This window comes from Zootoca vivipara, chromosome 7, assembly GCF_963506605.1.
Source record: "Zootoca vivipara chromosome 7, rZooViv1.1, whole genome shotgun sequence".
Classification (NCBI taxonomy): Eukaryota; Metazoa; Chordata; class Lepidosauria; order Squamata; family Lacertidae; genus Zootoca; species Zootoca vivipara.
In genome coordinates, this window is record NC_083282.1 from 63,175,646 (window position 1) to 63,197,823 (window position 22,178).

Consider the following 22,178-nt stretch of genomic DNA (forward strand, 5'->3'; position numbering starts at 1 on the left):
AGTAAATGTACTCAAATTGTTAACCAATTAGGCCTGCGAAAACAGTTTAATGATTCATACTGCAAGTGAATGATTAACCTGTGACTAGTGCTGGGAAGGATTAAATCAATCTATCTTTTTCATACAAAAGGTCACAGAAAAAACAATAACTTGGTGTCAAACCCCAAAGCAAAAACGGATAACAGCAGTCCAGTTCTAGGAAATCCCACTTACCATGTGTTGATCTTCTAAACCAGTCTAAGGCATGCTTTAGTTTTGGCTCTTCATTGGATGCATTCAGATGCTAATGGCAAGAGTGTCCTTTTCCAGAAGTGGATACTGGTCCATGGTGATAATGGAGGTGAATGCTCCTACATCAGCATACCACATATGGAAGTGTCAATCTAGAATCAAAACATACCAACATCTGGCAAATCACTGGAACAAATTCTCCCTAATTGGACATTCAAAATATTGTGTATAATCTGTATGTTCACTTCAGAAGCACAAACTGCTGTTGCTTCCTCGCTGCCCATTTTCCCTTCCCAACCCATACTATGCCTATTGTGTGGACAGGCGGAGTCCCCCAAACCCCAGGCGACCCCTGAGCGGCATAACGACTCAAGACAATGTGCTATGGGATTAAAATTGGCCACAACTTTATTAAGATTCAGATGTAGGGAAACTTTAGCTCAGGCATTGGGCGTTCTTCTTCCCAGTCCCCAGCCGGAGTTCTAGAAGGCTTCGGGGTTATCCAGAATGTATGGGGGGTAGGGGCTGGCTCTGGAGAACATATGTTCAAGCAGAGAGAGCCCGCCCCCCCGTTTGCCGCCGCTGGAGGGGGAGAGCAATGACAACCACTCGGTGTATGGTCAATGCCCTCCCCCATTACCCCTATTACAGGGGACCCCAATCTTGTCACCGCAAAGGGGGTGAGGTCACTGCCGCACGCCCCTCCCTTCAGGAAAATTGCCTAAAGGATTCCGCCCAAGGCCTGAAACCACCAAAGTTGTGACATATTGGCTGGGGTAGGCGGAGATCCCCGGTAACCTGCCTGGGAAGGTAGTGCCAGCTACCGAACTACCAGAGGGCCGCTGGGATCAGGGGGCTGCCCACGACCACGCAAAAGTCGCCCTCCATTTGATGTGGTGAGCGGTCATTCTGATGCATTCTTAGAATCTTAGAATTGTAGAGTTGGGAGCGACCCTGATGATCATCTACCGGTAGTTCAGGCATGTCCAACCGGTCGATCGCGGGGCGTCCCTGGTTGATCCTGGTCGATCGTGTGATCCTGATCGATTGGCAAAAAGTAAATAAACCACTGCCATTTTTTGTTTTTGTTTTTAATAGTGGGAGTAGATCGCAGTGTCTTGGGAGTTGGACATGCCTGTCTAGTCCAACCCCCTGAAATGCAGGAATAGTTATTTAGATTTATTTTATTCTACTTATTTAGATTTAGTTTATAACTTTATAATAAAAAGCACAATAACAGAAGAACACAATTTGTACTTTGAAACTTATAAATGAAGGTGTAAGCCACTGCAGCTTCTAGACTTTGAAAACAGGAGACAACATTTATCTATTCATACTTGGGCAATATAATGTGGCAGCTAATGCTGAAGATGGGGGTGATTGCAATTATTGATGAGAGATCATTATGAATGCACATTAAGCACACTTGAAGGGACCCCAGATCCAGTTTTGTGACAATTTAGGGACTATCCAGATGGTTTTTTTTAAACTGTACGCTCCTGATGATTTGTGCTCAAGGTGGTGTCTAGCTGGTTCTATGCAATCCCAATTTCAATAGTTTTTGCGCCTGCAAAAGTTTCAGGGCAGACATACTGTTTAATTTCCCATTGTGACTTCCTTCTGAAATCCTAACATTTCATCCCACAAATCTTTCAGGCTTTGTTTTGTTTCGTTGTCCCTCCATTGTGTGCTGTAGCAGAATAATTAGGTCTGCATCCCTTAACAATCTTTTCAGAATACTGGCACATTTTTTACAACAAATGTGACACCATCATCTTGCCTGCTTTTAAATAGTCACCTTTTGCAATTTCTGTAGCGTTGCTTATCATTGAGGCACATCCAGTGCCCTGATATTTGGGTTCCTGGGATTACTTACCTGACGGCAACACGGCAGCGGTATCTTCTGTTTCATGAAAGTGCGACTCGTTGATGTCAGTGAGAAGGATGTTTTGCTTAGGAGAAAGGTTAGAGATGAATGATTAATACTTAAACTGGCTGTCATTGGATGGAGATCCTAGAGTTTAAGTGGCACATGGACGAGTCATGTAACCATCTGGGAAGCAAGTGTGCCTTAGATAAATCAGAAAAGGAGCTGGACTACTACAGTATAGTAGATCCTGAAGAGGTCTCTTAATGAGGGGAATTGTGGAAAGACCTTGTACATGACAAAGGGGGAGTATATTCAGAAAAAGGCATACTGTAATTACAACCCAGTGCAAGGGACTTTTACTATATGAAGTCTCTTGCCTCATTGTCTTGGAGTGAGGATTTGTCTCCTAGATGAAACCTCAGAATCTTCAGCTGAGGAGCTGTGAAGCTGGTCTGGTATTTAAGACACCTAAATACTTTATTTATTCTAACACAAATAATAAATAATAATATTTTTATATTAAAATATTTACAACCCACCTCTCATGATGGCCTGCATAAACCCTGCCAGTCGTTTCACAAATTTTATTAGACCAAATATGCATTGCTAAAGCATAGGACAGGCACGTTTCAAGCATCAACCTCACCCCATGATGATATCTGTTTTCTCTTTAGCTAAAAACGTCTGATAGATGCCCAAGAGGAGATTCCACCCCTTCCCTACTAGGCAAAGCAATAATTGCTCAAAACATCTACCTCTGAAGTTTGCCTGCTTACAAGTCCTACCTCATACTGTTGCATGTCCTCTCCCCACAGGTCAGACTCCCTCATCCACTCCCTTTCTACCTAAGATATAAACAAGGGCTCTTAAAAATAAATAAAAGAGATTTTGTCTTCACTGGAACAGCTTAAAGAGCCATGCATATTCCTGGCATGTTAAGTGGACCTTGATCTGATGTAGGGCAAACTAGACACTGAGTATGTCTAGAGCCATTGTAGTGTAGTGGTTAGAGTGTTGGACTAGGACCTGGGAGATCAGGGTTCAAATCCTGACCCGGCCAAGAAGCTCACTGTGGGTCTATTGGGCCAGCCATTATCTCAGTCTAATCTGCCTCAAAGGTTGTTGTGAGAATTGAGTGGGGCAGAGAGAGAGAGTCTTGGAGAAAAAGGTGATTTTGCTGTGCTACAACTCCCATTAACTTTGACTACCGGCCATGCTAACTGAAGCTGATTGGAGTTGGAGTCCAACAACTTTTAGAAAGTTCATCCACTGGCTTTAAAATTACATTTTACCTACTTCTAAGTATTGCTGGTTTTTCTGTTCCACACTAGTCTCTCCTTCCTTCCTTCCTTTCTTGGAATAAATTTTGCTGAAGGGTACGCTGTGGGTTAAACCACAGAGCCTAGGGCTTGCCAATCAGAAGGTCAGTGGTTTGAATCCCCGCGACGGGGTGAGCTCCCGTTGCTCAGTCCCTGCTCCTGTCAACCTAGCAGTTTGAAAGCATGTCAAAGTGCAAGTAGATAAATAGGTACCACTACAGCGGGAAGGTAAACGGTGTTTCTGTGTGCTGCTCTGGTTCGCCAGAAGCGGCTTAGTCATGCTGGCCACACAACCTGGATGCTGTACGCCGCCTCCCTTGGCCAATAGAGCGAGATGAGTGCCGCAACCCCAGATTCGGTCACAACTGGACCTAATGGTCACGGGTCCCTTTACCTTTGCCTTTTACAATAAAAATGTTTTAAATAAATAAATAAAATAATATCCCACTGGTGTTTCAAAACCGAACAAAAGAAGAAATAGAATCCGCTCATGTAAACCCATGGTGATGATTGCTGCACTCAGTCCAATGCACCATTATCTTGCTAAAATTAATAGGACCGTTGTACTGATGCTGTACTTATGTTTAGATGTGGCAATGTTCCAAAGATATCATATGGGAAGACTCTCCTGGGTTCTCAGACAGAGCACCTGACAGCCATTCTCTGAATGTACCCCTGCTTACTTCCTCACTCCTGCACAATTTATTTCCTGCAAAAATCCACCCATCTGCTGTGGGCCCTCATTTCTGAATTAGGGCCACCTGGGAAAGAGTATATTACATTGAGATAATAACAAACTCATGTCCATGTGTCTCTGGGCAACAGGAAACAACGGAGCCAGTGTGGTGTAGTGGTTAAGAGCAGTAGTCTCATAATCTGGTGAACCAGGTTCGCATCCCTGCTCCTCCACATGCAGCTGCTGGGTGACCTTGGGCTAGTCACACTTCTTTGAAATCTCTCAACCTCACTCACCTCACAGAGTGTTTGTTGTGGGGGAGGAAGGGAAAGGAGAATGTTAACTGCTTTGAGACTCCTTAGGGTAGTGATAAAGCGGGATATCAAATCCAAACTCTTCTTCTTCATTGCCAATATTATATAGACATTCGAACTAGGTTTATCCAACCCATCTTATATAAGTTTCCTGGGCATTCAGAACAACACAACATCTCCCTATTACTACAGGACGAGAGCCCAGAAGTCACATATTCAGTCGCCAGATTTTGTGCTGCCATGATAGATATTCGACGAGGAATGGTTTATGCTACAATTCAATCCTAAACTGAAGGCCCATATTGTTAGATCTGCACTTCTGAAGCCCACCCCATATAGCTGTGTTAACCAATCTTTTAATTTTTCTTATAAATTTTTACTCATCCATTATCTATGCTTAATTAAGTATTCTATGTATATTTTTGGTTCTTGCTCCTATTTATTTAATAGTCATTGGCTTAGATCCATACTGTTATGCTATTTCTTTAGATGTTTTGCTCCATGACTATAATAAAGTACTTGACTCATCATAGCATATGTTTGAGAGATTTATTATAGAAAGTCAAATTAATTAGTGTTGCTCTTGGACACTTAAACCCCTTTTGCCATGATGTAGATCTATTTTTTGAGACCTTGAGAAGAGAAGAGAAACAATAATGTCCCATGGACTGAATAATGAAAATGACTTCTGGCATTGCGGTCAAATAAACCAGTCACCAGCCCTATGCAGCAAGCCACATGATCCACACTTACCTTTTGCCCTGCGCTTTCTAGGCGCAGTCCTGAACTACGGGGATGCATTCAGTTGAGGCCACATAGATGCTATACCTTTTAAAAAAAGGTAAAGGTAAAGGACCCCTGAACGATTAAGTCGAGTCAAAGGTGACTATGGGGTTGCGGCGCTCATCTCGCTTTCAGGCCGAGGGACCTGGTGTTTGTCCACAGACAGCCTTCCGGGTCATGTGGCCAGCGTGACTAAACTGCTCCTGGTGCAGAAGAACACTGTGACGGAAACCAGAGCACATGGAAACGGTTGGCAGGAGCTGGGATAGAGCAACGGGAGCTCACTCCATCATGGGGATTCAAACTGCCAACCTTCTGATTGGCAAGCCAAGAGGCTCAGTGGTTTAGACCACAGTGCCACCTGTGTCCTGTGTCCCATGTCCCCACCTTTACCTATACCTTTAAGGCACATTCAAAGAACATTCTTTCTCTCAAATAATTCTGGCCACTGTAGTTTGTTAAGGGTTGCTGAGAATTTCACATATAGACCTCTCTCTTCTTCCATCACCATTCAAATCTATCCTAAGACCCCCTGATCTGCAGACTGGGTCTGCTTCTCTTCCATGGCAGTTCTTTCCCAACAATTACCAAAGTCAACAAAGGCTTTCCTAAATCCATATATATGTATTTTCATGTTGTGGTAAGTGAAGAATGAATATTAAATTAATTAGCTTTGCCATCCAGCTGCTAGGCGGAGATGTTATAGTTCTCCGTATCTCAATTACATTTCCTGAATGGACAAGTATGAATCTTCAGTAGATATTACTGAGATTAGAAGTAGCAATTAATGCAATTACATAAACAGGTAGATCAGCCAGGAATTAACCAGAAGAGTATAAAAAGCACTCAGAGTTTGTGCTGGAGTTATTGCGTCTGAAGCAGAATCAATGAAGAATCTGGTTCCTGTGTGAAGGAAAGAGCCGGTTGACGGTCTTTCCAGTTTGGCATCACTTCACAGCTGATAGGTGGGTGTCTGGCCAGTGTTCCAGGTTTTGTCTCTATGTAAGTATGTGGGGAATTTAGGAATGACTGCATATTTGTAGATGTTGGCAACTTGTGCCCTACTGTCAGGGTGCCTCCAGAATCCATGCTGCCACTATTTTGCAGGAGGGATTTAAGTGTATATCATAAATTTAGACTTGTGCAATTAAATTGCTTGCTCACCCTAGTACAGGCATGTCAAACCTGCGGCCCTCCAGATGTTTTGGCCTACAACTCCCATGATCCCTAGCTAGCAGGACCAGTGGTTGGGGAAGATGGGAATTGTAGTCCAAAACATCTGGAGGGCCGCAGGTTTGACATGCCTGCCCTAGTACAACAAATCTACCTTTTTAAAGACAGGCTGCTTGCAGTAAGAAAAGTCACAGGAAATGTATTGAAAAGCATGGAATCAATTAATGAGTTGCAGGAAGATGTATGGACACTGCATGCAGGGAGAAGAGGGGGGGGGATCCTGTTGCACAAGTAGGTGTCCTGACGGGATGAGGAAAATGGATACTGCAGTGTCTAACCTCTGTGGAAGCTTTCTGCAAGCAAATCAGAATGAATCTTCAATGAGTAGGTCATCTGGAGGAGCCCTCAGAAAAAGGACTTTTCCTAGGGAGCATTCTGTGGCATCAGCCAGAGGCTTGCCACTCTGTCATCGCTTTGTTCATTCAACCCGACACTCTTACCAGAAGGAGCTCTATTTTCCCAAGCAATGACTATAATACTAGCTTATGGCTTACAAATCCTGAGCATTATGTTTGACCTCTTTTTACAGTATCATTACCGTGTTTCTCCAAAAATAAGACACCATCTTATATATATTTTTCCTCAAAAAAACACACACACGGTGGCTTATTTTCAGGGTATGGCTTATTTTCGGAGAAACATGGTATCTTTGGTTTTACTGGGGTTTTCTGAGTTTGCACAGAGGTTTTAGACTGAGGCAACCATGTACTGAATGTTATGTGTTTCTCTGCTCAGCCTAAAGAAAGGGAGGCTCAAAAACCTTCTATTGCTTCTTTATTCCAACATTTAAGAATGCTTGCTACTTTATGATTGGCAGAACATAATCATTATTGTCCAAGTTATATGTGCATGCACCCTGAAGCTCAAGGGTACTTTTTAAACATTGCTGATCCTTATATATGCAAGCGCACGGGAATGACAGGAGAAAGAGAAGGGCAAGGTAGCCTTGATGCAGAGATTCTCTGTGTCAGGACAATTGTCTTTCTTCAAGATATTCCTTGTCTTTGCAGATGTACATATTATAGTTTAACTAGGAATTTCCCACTTGGACCTGCCCTCCTTCGATCTAGCTAGGACACAAATACCCTGTTTCTCCAAAAATAAGACGTAGCCATAAAATAAGCCATAGCGGGATTTTTAAGCATTCAAGGAATATAAGCCATACCCCAAAAATAAGCCATAGTGATAGGCTTAATACTTAATAATAATAATAAAGACATCCCCTGAAAATAAGCCACTGTGTGTGTGTTTTTAGGAAAAATAAATATAAAACGGTGTCTTATTTTCGGAGAAACACGGTAGCTTACTTTATGTTTATGTACACAGAAAAACCATGTACCTGATTGCACAGAAAAAAGATCAGAGAATTTGGCAATGGAGACTGGGAAAGTCCCTTATATTCTGTTAATAAGCTACTCCTGACTTCAGAATGTCTAATGTGACTTTGCCTTGCTTTGTTTTTGCATGCAGCATGAATCCTGCCCCTTTCACCTCTCTCTTCCTAGTCTTTGCCCTGACTTTGGGGCAGAGTATGTCCATTTGTGTCCCCGTTGAGTACATCATCCACGTGGAGAAGAGAGAATGTGCCTTCTGTCTGGCCATCAACACCACAATCTGTGAAGGATACTGCATGACACGGGTACGTTCTTACAACACACTATTGAGTCCCTTCTTGGTTGGTTAGGAAAAAAAGAGAGAGTTTTAATAAGTAGCTTAGAACCTATGGAGTAAATAGAGGTAAAGGTAAAGGGACCCCTGACCATTAGGTCCAGTTGCGGACGACTCTGGGGTTGCGGCACTCATCTCGCTTTACTGGCCGAGGGAGTCAGCATACAGCTTCCGGGTCATATGGGCAGCATGACTAAGCCACTTCTGGCGAACCAGAGCAGCGCATGGAAATACCGTTTACCTTCCCACCAGAATGGTACCTATTTATCTACTTGCACTTTGACATGTTTTCAAACTGCTAGGTTGGCAGGAGCAGGGACTGAACAATGGGAGCTGACCCCGTTGCAGGGATTCAAACTGCCGACCTTCTGATCGGCAAGCCCCAGGCTCTGTGGTTTAACCCACAGCGCCACCTGCGTCCCATGGAGTAAATAGGAAAGGATTATTAGACAACAGAGAAGACGAATGAGGTGATATAACGGTTTGAGACATTATACTGAATGTGGAGGTGAAATGGGAGACATTGGGGTAGTCCTGGCTTTGAATCAATGGACTTTTCAGAGACATGGAAGTGATCAAGGACAGTTATCTGTCACAAGCTATCATCTTGTTCCTACTATGACATTTTCTTAATTTCTAAGGAAATAATTTTCCTTGAGCACATTCAAGAATTATTTTTTGCTTTTTTTATTCTCTTGAAATTTGGGTTAGCCATTTGGCTTATAGGGCTCCGCTAAAGGAAGTAGAGAAGGTGACTTCACCCCACCAGCACACAGCAGGCCCTCACCCATCACGTGATGGTTAGAGTAGCTCTTCCTCGTGGTCTTCAGTAATGGTTGCCTGTGCAGTGCCAGGAGTGGGGGTAGAGAGAGATGGAATCAATACGACACTCATAAATATCAACCAAAACAAAAGAACAGCGATGACAGGCCGTAGGTGAGAAGAATGTGCGGGGCGGCCGGGGGGGGGGGAGGAATTGCAGTTATTATGATGACCATCAATAACTGATGGGTGGGAACTAAGAGCAGTATGTGTTGGCAACAAATTGGATTTGAAGAATTAAAGGTCATGGCGAATTTTTCCACTCAAAAGGGTGCCTGAGCAACAGGTTGAAAAGCAGGGATATCAAAGTTCCACCAGTTTAAAGAAGGTAAATGTTGAAAGAATGAGCAGATGTTCGGGAAGCAAATGGCCACTGGAAAAGTGGAGGGCCAATTCAGAAAGTGAAAAAACCAAAATATATAATTTCAGATTAACTATTAAAGTAATGGGACAAACCAAAAGAAGAGGGCCAAGAGGTCAAAACCAATCTGTTCTGTGCATATTTAGGAATTTGATCCTGCTGAGCAACCCTTCCCCAAATAATCATACCAAGGAACCACACAAGGAACCAAGCTCGAACCACAAATTCAACATTATGGTGGGAATGTGCATATGTCATAGCTTGAAAACCCCTCACAAGGATGAAATGGCCTTTCTTGCTTCAGCAACACAGTTACAAAAATGTAACTGTTGGGGAGGGATGAGATGGAGAGATTTCTATCTGAGCACAACATACTGTAAATTATCTGGGTAGGATTAAGCAAAAAGCAATAACCACTGGCATTCTCTTACAGGACAGCAATGGTAAGAAGCTGCTGCCCCAGAGCGCCCGGTCCCAGGAAGTGTGCACATACAAGGACATGGTGTACAAGACCGCGATGATCCCTGGCTGTCAACACCATGTCGTCTCCTACTATTCCTATCCTGTGGCCGTGAGCTGCAAGTGTGGGAAATGCAACACTGACTATAGCGACTGTGTGCATGAGGCAAGCAGCACTGATTATTGCGCTACACCTCAGAAGCTACATAACCTATGAGGCCCCTTCTTTTTCTCTCTCTCGTGCACAAAGACACACTATCCCTCCTGCCACATGGCAAGTTTGGGGCATCCAAGAATAAATAGAATGGTTAGCATATCCAACACTTGTTATGTAAAATTATTTAGACACTTTTTTTAAAAAATAACAACAACCAGTTGCTGTGTTTTCCATTTTACCTAGGACTCACAGACACAAAAATAATTTTCAGCAGTGTTATAAAGGTGCCTCTGACCATGTGGTTGTACAGACAGACACAAGGAATCCACATTTCTTTGTTGGATTCATTCTCCTTCCTGAGGAAAAGGGGGGAAAAAGGGGAAAAAAGCCAGCCCCTTCCATTCATGCCTTGACAGAGGAGGGAAGTTGTATGTTCGGCCAGAATTGCTATGCTGTTCTCAGCACTGACAGCTACACCAATATTCCATTAGCTCCTGTGATTTGCTTGTCAGTTTTTGCCATTGCTGCATCAAGTATTAATAACCATGGAGATCAAGACCCCTGTGGCACTCCAAAGACTATCTTACTACGTATATCACAAATAATTGTAGACAGCATCTGTCATGGATGCTTTAGCTGGGATTCCTGCATTGCAGGGGGTTGGACTAGATGTTCCTTGGTCCCTTCCAACTCTATGATTCTGAGAAATTTCATGCTGTAATAAATTAGGTCATTTTAAGGTACCACAGGACTCTTGGTTTTCTTTGGGCTAGAGTGCCAGTTGTGTTCATTGTAACATTGTTAATTAGCCATATAAAATAATCATGTGTATAATGAAGGTAGACAACTGCAGGGGGGGCAGGCAGGGTATAGCTAGAAACTGAACCATCACCCAGAGCATAGGAAAAGCGATTTCTGCTGAGCAGACGTAGTGACAGGTGGTTGCCTAGTGAGCTATATAGATAAAGCAGGTCTTTCAGAAGACTGGGGTCATTTCAATTCATCTAGAAAATTGGCAATGCTTACACAAATGTATTCATAAGAATGTGTGACGATAGAAGAATAAGCGATTTAAGAAAAATAGAAACAGTTCCACCCAAGTTGTCAATAACACATGTAGCTATCAAAGGGTACTTAGCAAAGTCACAGGAAAGACAACACACACAGAACTGGTCTGAACCATTTTATTGTGCCAGGATAAGAGCAAAGAAAAATGATCATTCTTGCACTGCCAACACATTATTCATGGTATGTCTAGAGACCATCTTATAATTCATTAGAAAAACACACACCTTTGATAGAGAAATTTTGTAGTTAATTATGAACAGTAAAACCTACAATATAGCTTCACAAAAACATAGCTGCAGCAGCCCAAGAAAAACTGCTTAGCAGTTTATTTGCACAACATGTAGCTTATAGAGATCGCTAGTCCCTATAACTAGGTTCCAGAGAGCATTTCTGAAAACCTTTAGGTCGATAGCCTATCTTGCTTCCTTCACCTGTTAACCCTTGTATTGTATTACATTGCTCTGTATTTAGCAGTCACCACAGGAACCAAATTCTTTACTCTATGTAAAGTTATAAGTTATAAAAGAAAGATATATAAAAAAATTCACAAAATTTGTTCCCATTTTTTAAATCTTCGCTAACAGCAGATAAATTTACCATGCTTGGAACGATTGCAAGTGCCCTCCCCCAATTATTTTGTTTAAAGTTTCTTTTCCTGTTCCACTCATAAAAAAAGGTTTTCTGATATATCCTCCCATAGCCAGGCTTAATAAAAAGTAGCCATTGCCATTCCATTACCAGAGGCTTCAGTCTTCTAACTCCCAGAATGTATGCTGCATTCTACATATTCAGATGGCTGTCCTACTGTGTCACAACTCTTGGCTTTTTACTTCATAAGAAAAAGAGACACATCACCATTAGAGAACTACGTGCCTACTCAGTCTGGCTCCAAAACCTGATAACATTTAAGGAGCTCAGGTGGACTTAGCTTTGAGTCTAAGTTTTGACAGAAGAAACACTGATAATTCAATCTGAAATTTCACTGTTTTCTTGTGTCTTGTCTGGTGATTCTTCTGGATTCATTCCAGTAGGTCCAAAGAATAAGGAGGAAGTCTAAGGAGAAAGTCTTCCATACTGGTATAGCTCAATAAGAAATTCTCCAACACCAATAAAGTAAATACCTTGAGCTATACCAAAAAGAGGTGCAATGACCAAGGCTCGGCAACCAGCCCCTTTAAGGAAGGCTAAGGGACCCTCCTTCACCCAAAGTTTCCTGAAAGAGAGAAAACAATACCAGATATATACTTGACTACTAAATTCTGCACGTATCATTTCACAACTCCTGTGTCCAGATCTGAACATTCACCCAAAAATGTTCTCTATGCATACTCCTGCCAAAAACCTGAAGACCTGATTCCCTCCTGCAGCTGTAATTCATCTCTCACCCTATAAAAAGAAGTCTTAAAAGAGAAAGGAACACACCAGAAATTGGCATGATTCCTACAAGTTTATGGCCAATTCAAAGGGTATAGCTTCCATATGGAAGCTACTGAAAACCATTTCTGTATGGCTATACTTCAAGCAATGGTTGTGATATTTGACAGCTGGTTCTTCAGCACATATTCCAGAATAAATCATGTTGGAAGTAGCCATGTGCTTAGGGTCAATCAATTACTCCTACTTTTATAAGATTCACAGCTGCCTTCTGACTGCAGAGGTTACAGTGGCAAATTAGGGGAAACTGCCTTCATATGTCTGAAGATCAGCTTAAAAGGCCTAGTGTGAATGCATGTACTTTTCATGTCTTCTCAAACAGCAAACCTCCTCCACATTTAACACACTGTTTAACATTACAAACATTTGCTTACACTCTGGCTGAACAGTCAGTTATTCATAGTGCTTTTATTACTTACCGTGCACAATCAATAATTCCATTATAACTCTCTTCGTTTCTTCCCTTGCCCATTGACTGAAGGCGAGTTTTTATTACTGCAAGATAAAAATATCGTTTGCCAGGTTAGAAGACTAATGCAGGCAAGCATTAATCTGTTAATCTGAAGACAACAAGCTTCCCTACACAGAAAGCCCTAACAGATGGAAGGGTAGCTTCCCGAGATTCACAAGGAAATCCACTTTTCCCAATATTTCCCTATAACTACTGTATGGAGAAGCATGAAACACATGAAACACAGAAACACAAAAGAGATGAGATATAAATCTTCTCTTACCATCACAGGGATTGACAGACACAGCTGCCACTGAACCAGCCATGCAACCAGCAAGAAAAGAACAAAAGAAAGGGGCTTTCTCTTCCAGGGAATTGTGTCCTGCTCTGTTCAGATGGGCAAACAGTGGGAAATAGATGACCGAGAATGGGACATCCCTAAAACACAAGAGTTATTGCATTTTTTATAAAGGCATATACTGTAAAAACTGGGCTGGGAATGGGAAGGACAAGATGCTCCATCCTTACCTCAGCAAGGTGGCTCCAAGACCCTTGTAGAGTCCTTTAATGCCCTGGGTATGCAGAAGCTCGAATGCTATCTGTGTGGCAGATATCCTCCTTGGAAAGGTAATTGGTCCTACATTGTATGCTCTGGTTAGAACAGGGCTGACAGCTACAAGCTTGCATCCAGGAGATGAACAAGGAACTCTGCTCACAAGCTGCTGAGATGCTGAAAGCACAATTAAAAATACATCAGGCCCATTGGTCTCCTGAAATTTATGATTTCACCCTGAACATAAACAAGTCTGTCTGAGATGCATTCTAAATCTGAATACCTGAAGGTCTGATCCCTGGAAATCCCTTCAACTCCTGTATCAAAATCTATAAGCAGCTCTGTGATAGTGAAACATAAGCACTATTTGGACATTCTAAGGGCTTATCCACTCTTACCTTTCCTCCACACTTTCCAAGTGTGGCCTGTGCTTTAAAGCTCTGTATCCAAGTACAGTCAAACCTCGGTTCTTGAACGTAATCTGTTCTGGAAGCCCGTTCGGCTTCTGAAATTTTTGACAACTGAGGTGCGGCTTCTGATTGGTTGCAGGAGCTTCCTGCACTCAAGCGGAACCTGTGTCGGATGTTCAGTTTCTGAAAAATGTTGGAAAACCAGAGCATTTACTTTTGGGTTTTCAGCTTTCAGAAGCCGAAACATTCCAAAATGGAAGCATTTGGGAGCCGAGGTTTGAGTGTACTTTCTTTTCTGCTCTGGAGTTTTCACCGTGAAAACCTGCTCTTTACCACTGAATAGGAGCTGACAACAATCTGTTGAGAACCTAAATTGCCATTCATTGCGCTTCAGCTTTAAATAGTGGGTTTTTGCGGAAAAGTTCTGGGGGGAGGGGAGCACTTGGATACAGAGCTTTAAAGTGCAGACCTGTGCCTGGAAAGCATGGGGCAAAATATAAGTGTTGATACAATCACATGGAACAGGACATGCCTATTGGCCTTGCCATCTATGAGCTGAGGGAAGGTCCGAAGAAGGGAGTCTGTTATATGCACATAGGTTCCCCCTGCAATCTGAAATCCTGATTGCACAGCAGGGAGCTCTAGCTTATGTGCTGACTTCTGGTGTCTTGCCTTGCTCATTAACAGTGTTCCATATTTCTGAGTCATCAATTCCCTACATAAGACTTTGCTCCTATACAGACAACACAGTACAGATACTCAATTTCTAACTTATCTGGCTCAATAACTTAAAAGCATTACTGAGTTCTGGTACTGATTAAAGCACTGTTGTGCCTTAGATTACCATTTCTGGTCAGTTAGACAATACATTCAAATGATCCCTTATGGTACATAACTTTCTGCAGCCACCATCCATAGCAGGATGAGATAAAATACCAGACACTTACTCATCACTCACTCACTCACACACACACTTCACTAGGTCTCTCACTGGCCAAAACAGATCAAACCATGGGTAGGGACAATATTATTCCTAATCCCTGTTCTTGTTTTACAAGCCACCAAGTTACTACTGACCTCGCTTATGACAGCCAAAACTAATGGTAATTGAAACCTACGCCAAACTGAACATCTCTTGTTCAACAGTTCATGTTAGAGTTTGTATGTAACACCAAGCCAAATCATGGTGTGTGCATAGGTACTCAGTACTTGCAGCAAAAACTGCAGCTACTTAACTCCTCCCCTGGGTCCTGCTAAGTTTGGCTTAGTGTTATGTCTGAACATGGAGTTGCAGTTTGTCTCCCCTTTACAGACTACAAGTCCAGGTTCACACGTAATGCTAAGCCAAACCATAGCTTAACCTCAGGTAGCCTAGCAGCAGTAGGACTTGGGGAAGAGTGAAGTGACCATGATTGTTACCATGAGTACTTGCACACTCATGTTGATAGTTGGATAGTTTTGCTTAGTGTTATGTGTGAACCAGACTATTGTATGAAACGGCATTTTCGTGGACTCTGGCACTCGGCATAGTGTCCCATTGCGCCAGAAGCCGTTTAGTCATGCTGGCCACATGACTCAGAAAGCTGTCTGATGACAAACACCGGCTTCCTCAGCCTGAAAGTGGAGATGAGCACTGCACCCTATAGTCAAATCTGACTAGACATAACCATCCAGGGGTCCATTACTTTAGCTTTGTGTGAACATCCAATAACCTGTTCTCAGAGATGATAGGCAAGAACTGTTACCTAGTCGTCCTGCATCTTGAAGTTGGATTTTCAGCATCTCCATTGGAGTGGTGATAATAACTTGGCAGGTTCCAGCACCACAACCGGCCATCATCTCCTTAGATAAAGAAAGGGCTACCCTGTAATAAAAAGAATATTTATTAAATGTATTATTTACACTAAAAATATTATTTTAAACACTAAAATATACAAGCATGCAATATCCAAGAAAAGGAAAAGGCTGTATGAAGGAAATACATAATTTATCTTCAGATTAGCAAGGGGCTTTGAGAATCAAACCCATTGAAAAATGACACAATAGCTTCTTGCAGTCAATATCCCATCAGGACATATGATTATAATATTTATGTTTACAATGAAAATCACCAGATTTTGTCAGTCCATATAAAGTTGCATATTGGAATATCAATGTTCTGTGTTAGATCTTCCCTCCCTTTCCCTGCCAATCCTGCAGCAAGTTACTGAAATCATGAAATTTTGCAAAGATGTGTTTAATACACACATATTATCCTCCTTGCAATATCTGGACTTTCACAAAGTTCAACAAAATAACTTTGGAGGTAGCAATGATCAAGGAAATGAGGAAGGAGTGGCTTGGGATAGAAATGCATGAATGATTGTGCATTGCAGAAATCATGAGAACGAGCTAGATTATGCGCATCACAAAGATGACCTGTTCTTCCAGCCCATTGGGCCCTTCAAAGTAGTCTATCCAGCACACAGTAAGTTTTGCTTTCTGTTTTCAATAATTTATTATCTTCTACTTGTTCAGAAGATTCATAATATTGCATGCCTTGCTATAAACATATTATTGTTCATTCTGCTCTCAAAGGTGATCAAAAAACTGTTTAATGAGCTTTGCACAATTTGTCCCATTCACGTAATGGAGCCTGCAATGAATACAGACTTAACTTATGTACGGTACAAATGAAACAGCTCTAGTATCTCAAGTTAACATACCCATCCTTGGCAAGAAGGTGCCTAAAATAGTCATTAGCAGCCAGTTTGATAGCCTTCTCGGGTGTTACAAGGGTCAGATTCACTGCTGCACCTAAAAATAAATACACACTTAAGCTTAATTGAAATTAGGAGATTTTCTTTGTTTTAAAATATATTTTGATTATAGGTATCCCACATAGTTTATTGTGACAGGGACTCAAATTCCAGTTTTCAAAGTCATTGGAAATAGTCTAGAAACTTCAAATCAGCTATTGGAGTTATACAGTCATTTACAAAACTCCAATCTTAAAAGCAATAGGAGATTGTGGCAGAAGGAGAACAAATGGAAATCCTGTTGTGTGAGCAGACTGCATCTCATTTCCTGTTGTGTGAGCAGACTGCATCTCATTTTGCGCATCATTGTTTCAAATGTCTGAGCTTTGAACAGCACAGCTCTATGCATGTTTACTTAAAAGTAAGTTCCAGAAACAATGCAGCCAACTCACTAGTAAATACATTGAGATCTCCAATTCTGACCTTTCAAGATGAGTCCCCCCTAATCATAATGGATGAGACCCCAATGAATAAGTCCTCAATTATCATGAAGTAGTATAACTGTGTTAGTTACAGCCAGTTACAAAAACAAGGAAAAGACTTACCTCTGTACATTCCAAAATAGCCTTCTGAACGCAGTGTTTTCATTAGACAATCCAACCTGATCAAGACACAACAATATAGTCAGAGATTCCCTGTCACTAAGACACTCGTCATATTTGATATTAGAGCTTAGCAGCAGTGACCAATGTAATATACAATACAAAAATATATCACATCAAGTCTTAATAATATGTATTTTACAAAGAAAAATAAAATAATACCTCATTATAGCTATTTAAATGCAACATATAATTGCTTGTTTATAACCCTTATTGTTCCCTAGTATCCAAAATGAGGCTAATTTTTTCATTTTTCATTTACCTTATTTCATTCACCGGTACATTATTCTTTATTTTATACATACAAATAAAGACCCATACTTGATGGAGTCATTCCATTAATAATTGTGGATTTCTTCTTTCATCCCAACACCTACATCTATCTGTAGGTACTTGCAAATGGTGAAAGAGCTGCTCAAATATTAAGTCAATCTAGATGCAATACATTTCCAGTGATCACTTACATGCTTTTGTAGACTTGCTGTCCACTTCTCTGATTCTGTAGCCTGGTTTTAACCAGGTCAATTGGAAATATACAAGTAACGCCAATGATCCCTGCAGCTCCTCCATTAATAAGTTTAGCGGGCAAACTGAACAAGAGAAAACAGAATTCCATTGTATGCAATTGAACCAAGAATTTCCAAAACTAGGCTGGAGAAGAGTTATGCTGCATATTTATTTGATTTATATCAAATTCAGTTCTGGGATGCACCAAATTCTGACTTCCTTGAGACTGGCCACAGACTGTGTTGCTTTCAGCATTGCCACAATGAAGCTTTTAGAGCACTTCATATAACAATGGTACATATCTGTAACATACATGAAAAAACACAGGGTTGTAGCCAAAGCTGCTGTTCCACTCACACAATAGAACTTCCTCCTCTTCTCTTTTCCTCTGCAGTCCCCTCATCCTCAAAATCTGTTCCACAGTCTTGGGGACCTTCTACAGTGTATTTTTGGACTGTGCAGGGAGAAGTCCAGTTGTACAAACACAAGTCCACTCATGCAATGTTGGATACAGTGCATAACCTGCAGTGTTTCTAAATATGTGTTTAATATATGTACATCCCTCAAAGAATTTCTTATGTGCTTGGTATGAACACATCATACTGAGACTATTGCATGCTAGAGATGCTTCATATGCACAGGCTTGCATTACAGTTATGACTCTCTGCCACAACAACCTCTATTTTCTTGTCTCCCTTACTATTCCATGCCAAATCAGGCTGGTTCCTTTAGGTCTCTCATTCCACCTTGTCTAGAGAGACAAGAGAGGCTATTTATGGAATGGAGAGAATGGCCCTGCTACATTTCAGACCACATGCAGTTATTATTCAGGAGCAGATATACTTCTAGCTATTATGAAGTATGTAAAAATAACCCATTATAACTGCTCTTAAATACATCTTTGTTGCAATTTAATCTCAAATATGTTAAAAAACAGGTCTTTGAAATTTGTTATAAAACTATTGATCAAATAAATAAATAACAACAATAATAAAAAATTATTTGTATCCTGCCCTCCCCTGCTGTAGCTGGGCTCAGAGTGGCTAACATCATATAAAACACAATATACATAAAAACAAACAAACGATTAAAATGCATCCCAAAATTAATTCAAATAAATTAAAATTAAAGTTAGACTGGACAAATCACCACCCTGAAGTTAAATAAAATAAAAAACCAAACATTTTACATACTTCATTTTGCAGCATTTGTTGTCATGTTCATTCTGTAAATCAATTGCACTGTTTCTCCAACGCCTGCATTGAGGCTCACTATATTTCTAAAAACTTGGGAAGGACACATACCTAATCTGTTTCTCAGCCATCTTTTTTGGAATTACAAAGGAAAAAGTGCTCCAAGATGTTTTTGGTCAGTAAGTAATACAAGCTGCCAATGGTGATAAGTTGGTTCCTCAAAGAGACAATTCTGTCTAATATCTGCAGAGTGAATTGAAGCTTTAAAATCCATCTGTGGTTCTATAAATAATCCAAAGTTATCTCATTGGCTGTTTCACCATACACGCATTTCAAACAGCTCACAGCATCTCAAATTCAGTATGACAAATCAGAATACCCTCTAACCACTACTGTTACACCAAGTGTCATCATCCGTTATTAATACCTAGGTGATTAATTTATACCATAAGAGACGCAACTGAAATATATTATATTGATGTAGGAATGACTGAGGAACTGGGACATTATAGGGAAGATGGTATCTTTAGCGACACAGGGTTGAGGGTGAGAAGTCATGCACAAAACAATTTAAAATCATAATGTACTATTAGCATAAATGAAAAAATAGTAACTTAGGCTACAATCCAAAAACACTTACCAGGGAGGAAGTGCCACTAAACTCAATGGGAATAAACCAAATTTTGCATAAACATACACAGGATTGCATTGCATGACTTCAAGGAATGGGCATATCTGTGAAGAGGAAGAAAATACTAATAATATTTCCTAGGGCAATTATGGAAAGTACCTCTGGAAGGCCATGCTGAAATGTGTCAGAGCAATGCCATTATCACATGGGCAGCCATGTTACTAATTGGGGTTCCCCGTTCCCATGATGAGACAACACACCAGTGCTTCCACGGAAGACCATGCTAAAATGCATCAGAGCAATGCCACTATCACATGGGTAGCCAGGTTAGTAATTGGGATTCCCAGTGCCCACCGGGGGTGTCATGCAATAAAGAGCAAATGACCAAGAAGCAATGACCAGCCTGGAGGTAGAGTTTCCATTGCTAGCATCAGAGAAGAGTACATTGTACAAAAAGTGAGATATTATTAGCCTACAGTCTGATCATCTGATATGCATAGTCTGTGAAGCCCACAGGGAAATTTCAGTTGCGGCATTAAAGTGTTTCCAGTTTCAAAAAGGCTTTTTAATTTTGTACAACAGCAAACAAATATAGTGACAGTTTTGATTTATCCTCTCCTGTGACTGCTCAAGGCAGGTGTAATTATATAATTGCTCTTGCCTGAGAAAAACAATGAAAAGTGATCTCTGCTTTGCTCATCCCATATTTCTTTTGTCAATTCTTCTTGTATCAAATTCCCACAATGGTGCAATTTAGCAAAGCAATACTAAAAACACATGCATCACAAATAAATGAAACACATAGCAAAATATTATTCAAAATGCAATGATTTAGATACGTAAAACCCTAAAACCTGCTGATTCACATTCCCTTGCTACTGAAACTCTTTCTCAACTTCCAAGGGAGGTAAGATATGAAATTCACTCTCTCTCTCTCTCTGTGCAGTGTGTTTTAGCTCAGGGGTGGTAACCTTCAGGCTTGCAGGACCTTTAAAAAATAAAAATAAATAAAACAAAACCCTGAAGTCCACCAGTTGGAGCCAGTTGCAAAATAGTAGTGGTTGGAGAGCAAAAGCAGAAACAACATACCACATGAGCAGGGTGGGGAATCTTAGGCACAGGGGCTGAATGCAGGCCCCTCCCCCAGGCTTCTTTACCTTACCCCTAAAATTCTTCCTTGGCCACACCCCTCAGTGGCCCTGGATCTCCCCTGGAGCGTTTTTGCCTGGCTGGAATATGTCCTTGAACTCCAATAAAGACTCTTGCTTCTCTGGATGGAGGAGGGCTTGAAACCCATCGACTATCCTCACCTGGTTTAGCCGGCCAGTTGAAGCTGTTCCTGGGGTGTGGCCATTGTTGCATTCTGACAGCTTCTGGGAGCTGCAGGTGAGAGCTGAGTGCAGGGTGGGGACCAAAGGTGGACAAACTACCCCAGAAGTAGTAGGACCTGTCCCCCAGCAGAAGTACTATCCCTCCCCTAACACTCCATACACCCCAGAGGAAGTACAATACACAAAAATTGGAGAAGCTACTGACTGTAGAAGTAGGAAAGTGATAAGAGAGGCTGTTGTGCTCTGAAGCCACTTTTCATCAGATCAGAAGTGAATACTAACGAGAAATGGATATGGGGCTCAACTTATAGAATGCAAGGCAAGCCCAGGGTGTTCTGAGCTGGTTCCAAGGCTCAGTTCTGGGCCATTACCAATTTGGACCAGGAGAGACACACCAAACACTTATACGCATGAAATTTCACTCCTTCCATCAGCAGGAGGCAGAAGTAGGAAGTAGTTAGAACAACAGTTGTTGGTTCAGAATTGGTTAGCACTTTCTAGTCGTCTATTTTTTCTGAAGCATTTTGCCAGCAGACCTTCCGCTGGGACGGCATGTACAGGGTTGCAAGCAATGATAGCTTATTCCAGCCCCATCCACAGCTGCTTCCTTCAAATTCACCCAATGATGGTCTGCAAGTACTGGCTCTCTCAACCTGCATCCTACAAAATGCTCCCGGTAATTCTAGTCCATATACTCTGCATGCCGTTCTAAGATTACAGCCTTTTTCTGGCAGGTCTCCTGGGCCTTTTAACAGTTCCATGCCCTGGCAACAGTTATACAAAGGGCAGTCTCAAGCAGGTTGCGCGCCCTGGTGCTGAGGGGCGGAGATCGCTCCGGCGCCCCCGCCCTCGCAGCACCCTGCCTATCGGTCTGGCGCCCCGCACCACCGGGACTCTACGTAGAGCCGGCCCTGGTTATACACATAAAGCACTCTCCATCACCAAACCTTCATGACAGGCTGCATTTGTTACATTTCTGTGTCCTTTTCTTCTTGGCAAAAGTTGAAACTTTCTTCATCCTCCAGGCTTTCCCATGCTTTTAAAAGCTGGATTTAAAGGGGAGGCATTTAAATTGCAGTCCTATACTTACTTTGGAGCAAGTCCCACAGTAGGGTCTTAATTGCTCTGGTTTTATTGTTTTACTAATCCACCTGGTTTTATGCAAGCCATTTTGGGAATCTCAAATAACTAAAGGTTCAAATAACTAAAGGCATGCAGGGGAAAGCAATGGCAGGGTGTTTGTGTTGTCAACTTTAATACTGTTTGCAAAAAAAACCCAAACGGTACCAGCCCCACTACCGTTTTGT

General features: G+C 41.6%; 2 protein-coding genes across 3 annotated transcripts; one reads left to right on the forward strand and one right to left on the reverse strand.

Annotated features, from left to right (window-relative positions):
* The first annotated feature begins 7,897 nt into the window (after positions 1-7,897).
* Positions 7,898-9,960, forward strand: TSHB (thyroid stimulating hormone subunit beta). The gene is made up of 2 exons (XM_035123480.2): positions 7,898-8,065; positions 9,711-9,960. The coding sequence occupies exons 1-2, from the start codon at positions 7,898-7,900 to the stop codon at positions 9,951-9,953; spliced, it is 411 nt and encodes a 136-aa protein (XP_034979371.1). The 3' UTR covers positions 9,954-9,960.
* A 1,103-nt stretch (positions 9,961-11,063) lies between these two features.
* Positions 11,064-22,178, reverse strand: LOC118089314 (mitochondrial glutamate carrier 1). 2 transcript variants are annotated; one of them, XM_035123872.2, is made up of 9 exons: positions 18,910-22,178; positions 17,674-17,799; positions 17,153-17,208; positions 16,515-16,605; positions 15,555-15,673; positions 13,375-13,576; positions 13,130-13,284; positions 12,815-12,890; positions 11,064-12,174 (listed from the first exon to the last, which is right to left on the reverse strand). In XM_035123872.2, the coding sequence occupies exons 1-9, from the start codon at positions 18,912-18,914 to the stop codon at positions 12,015-12,017; spliced, it is 990 nt and encodes a 329-aa protein (XP_034979763.2). In that variant the 5' UTR covers positions 18,915-22,178; the 3' UTR covers positions 11,064-12,014. The 2 variants fall into 2 exon arrangements, with proteins under 2 accessions (XP_034979763.2, XP_034979762.2); XM_035123871.2 differs by having other exon boundaries at positions 19,021-22,124.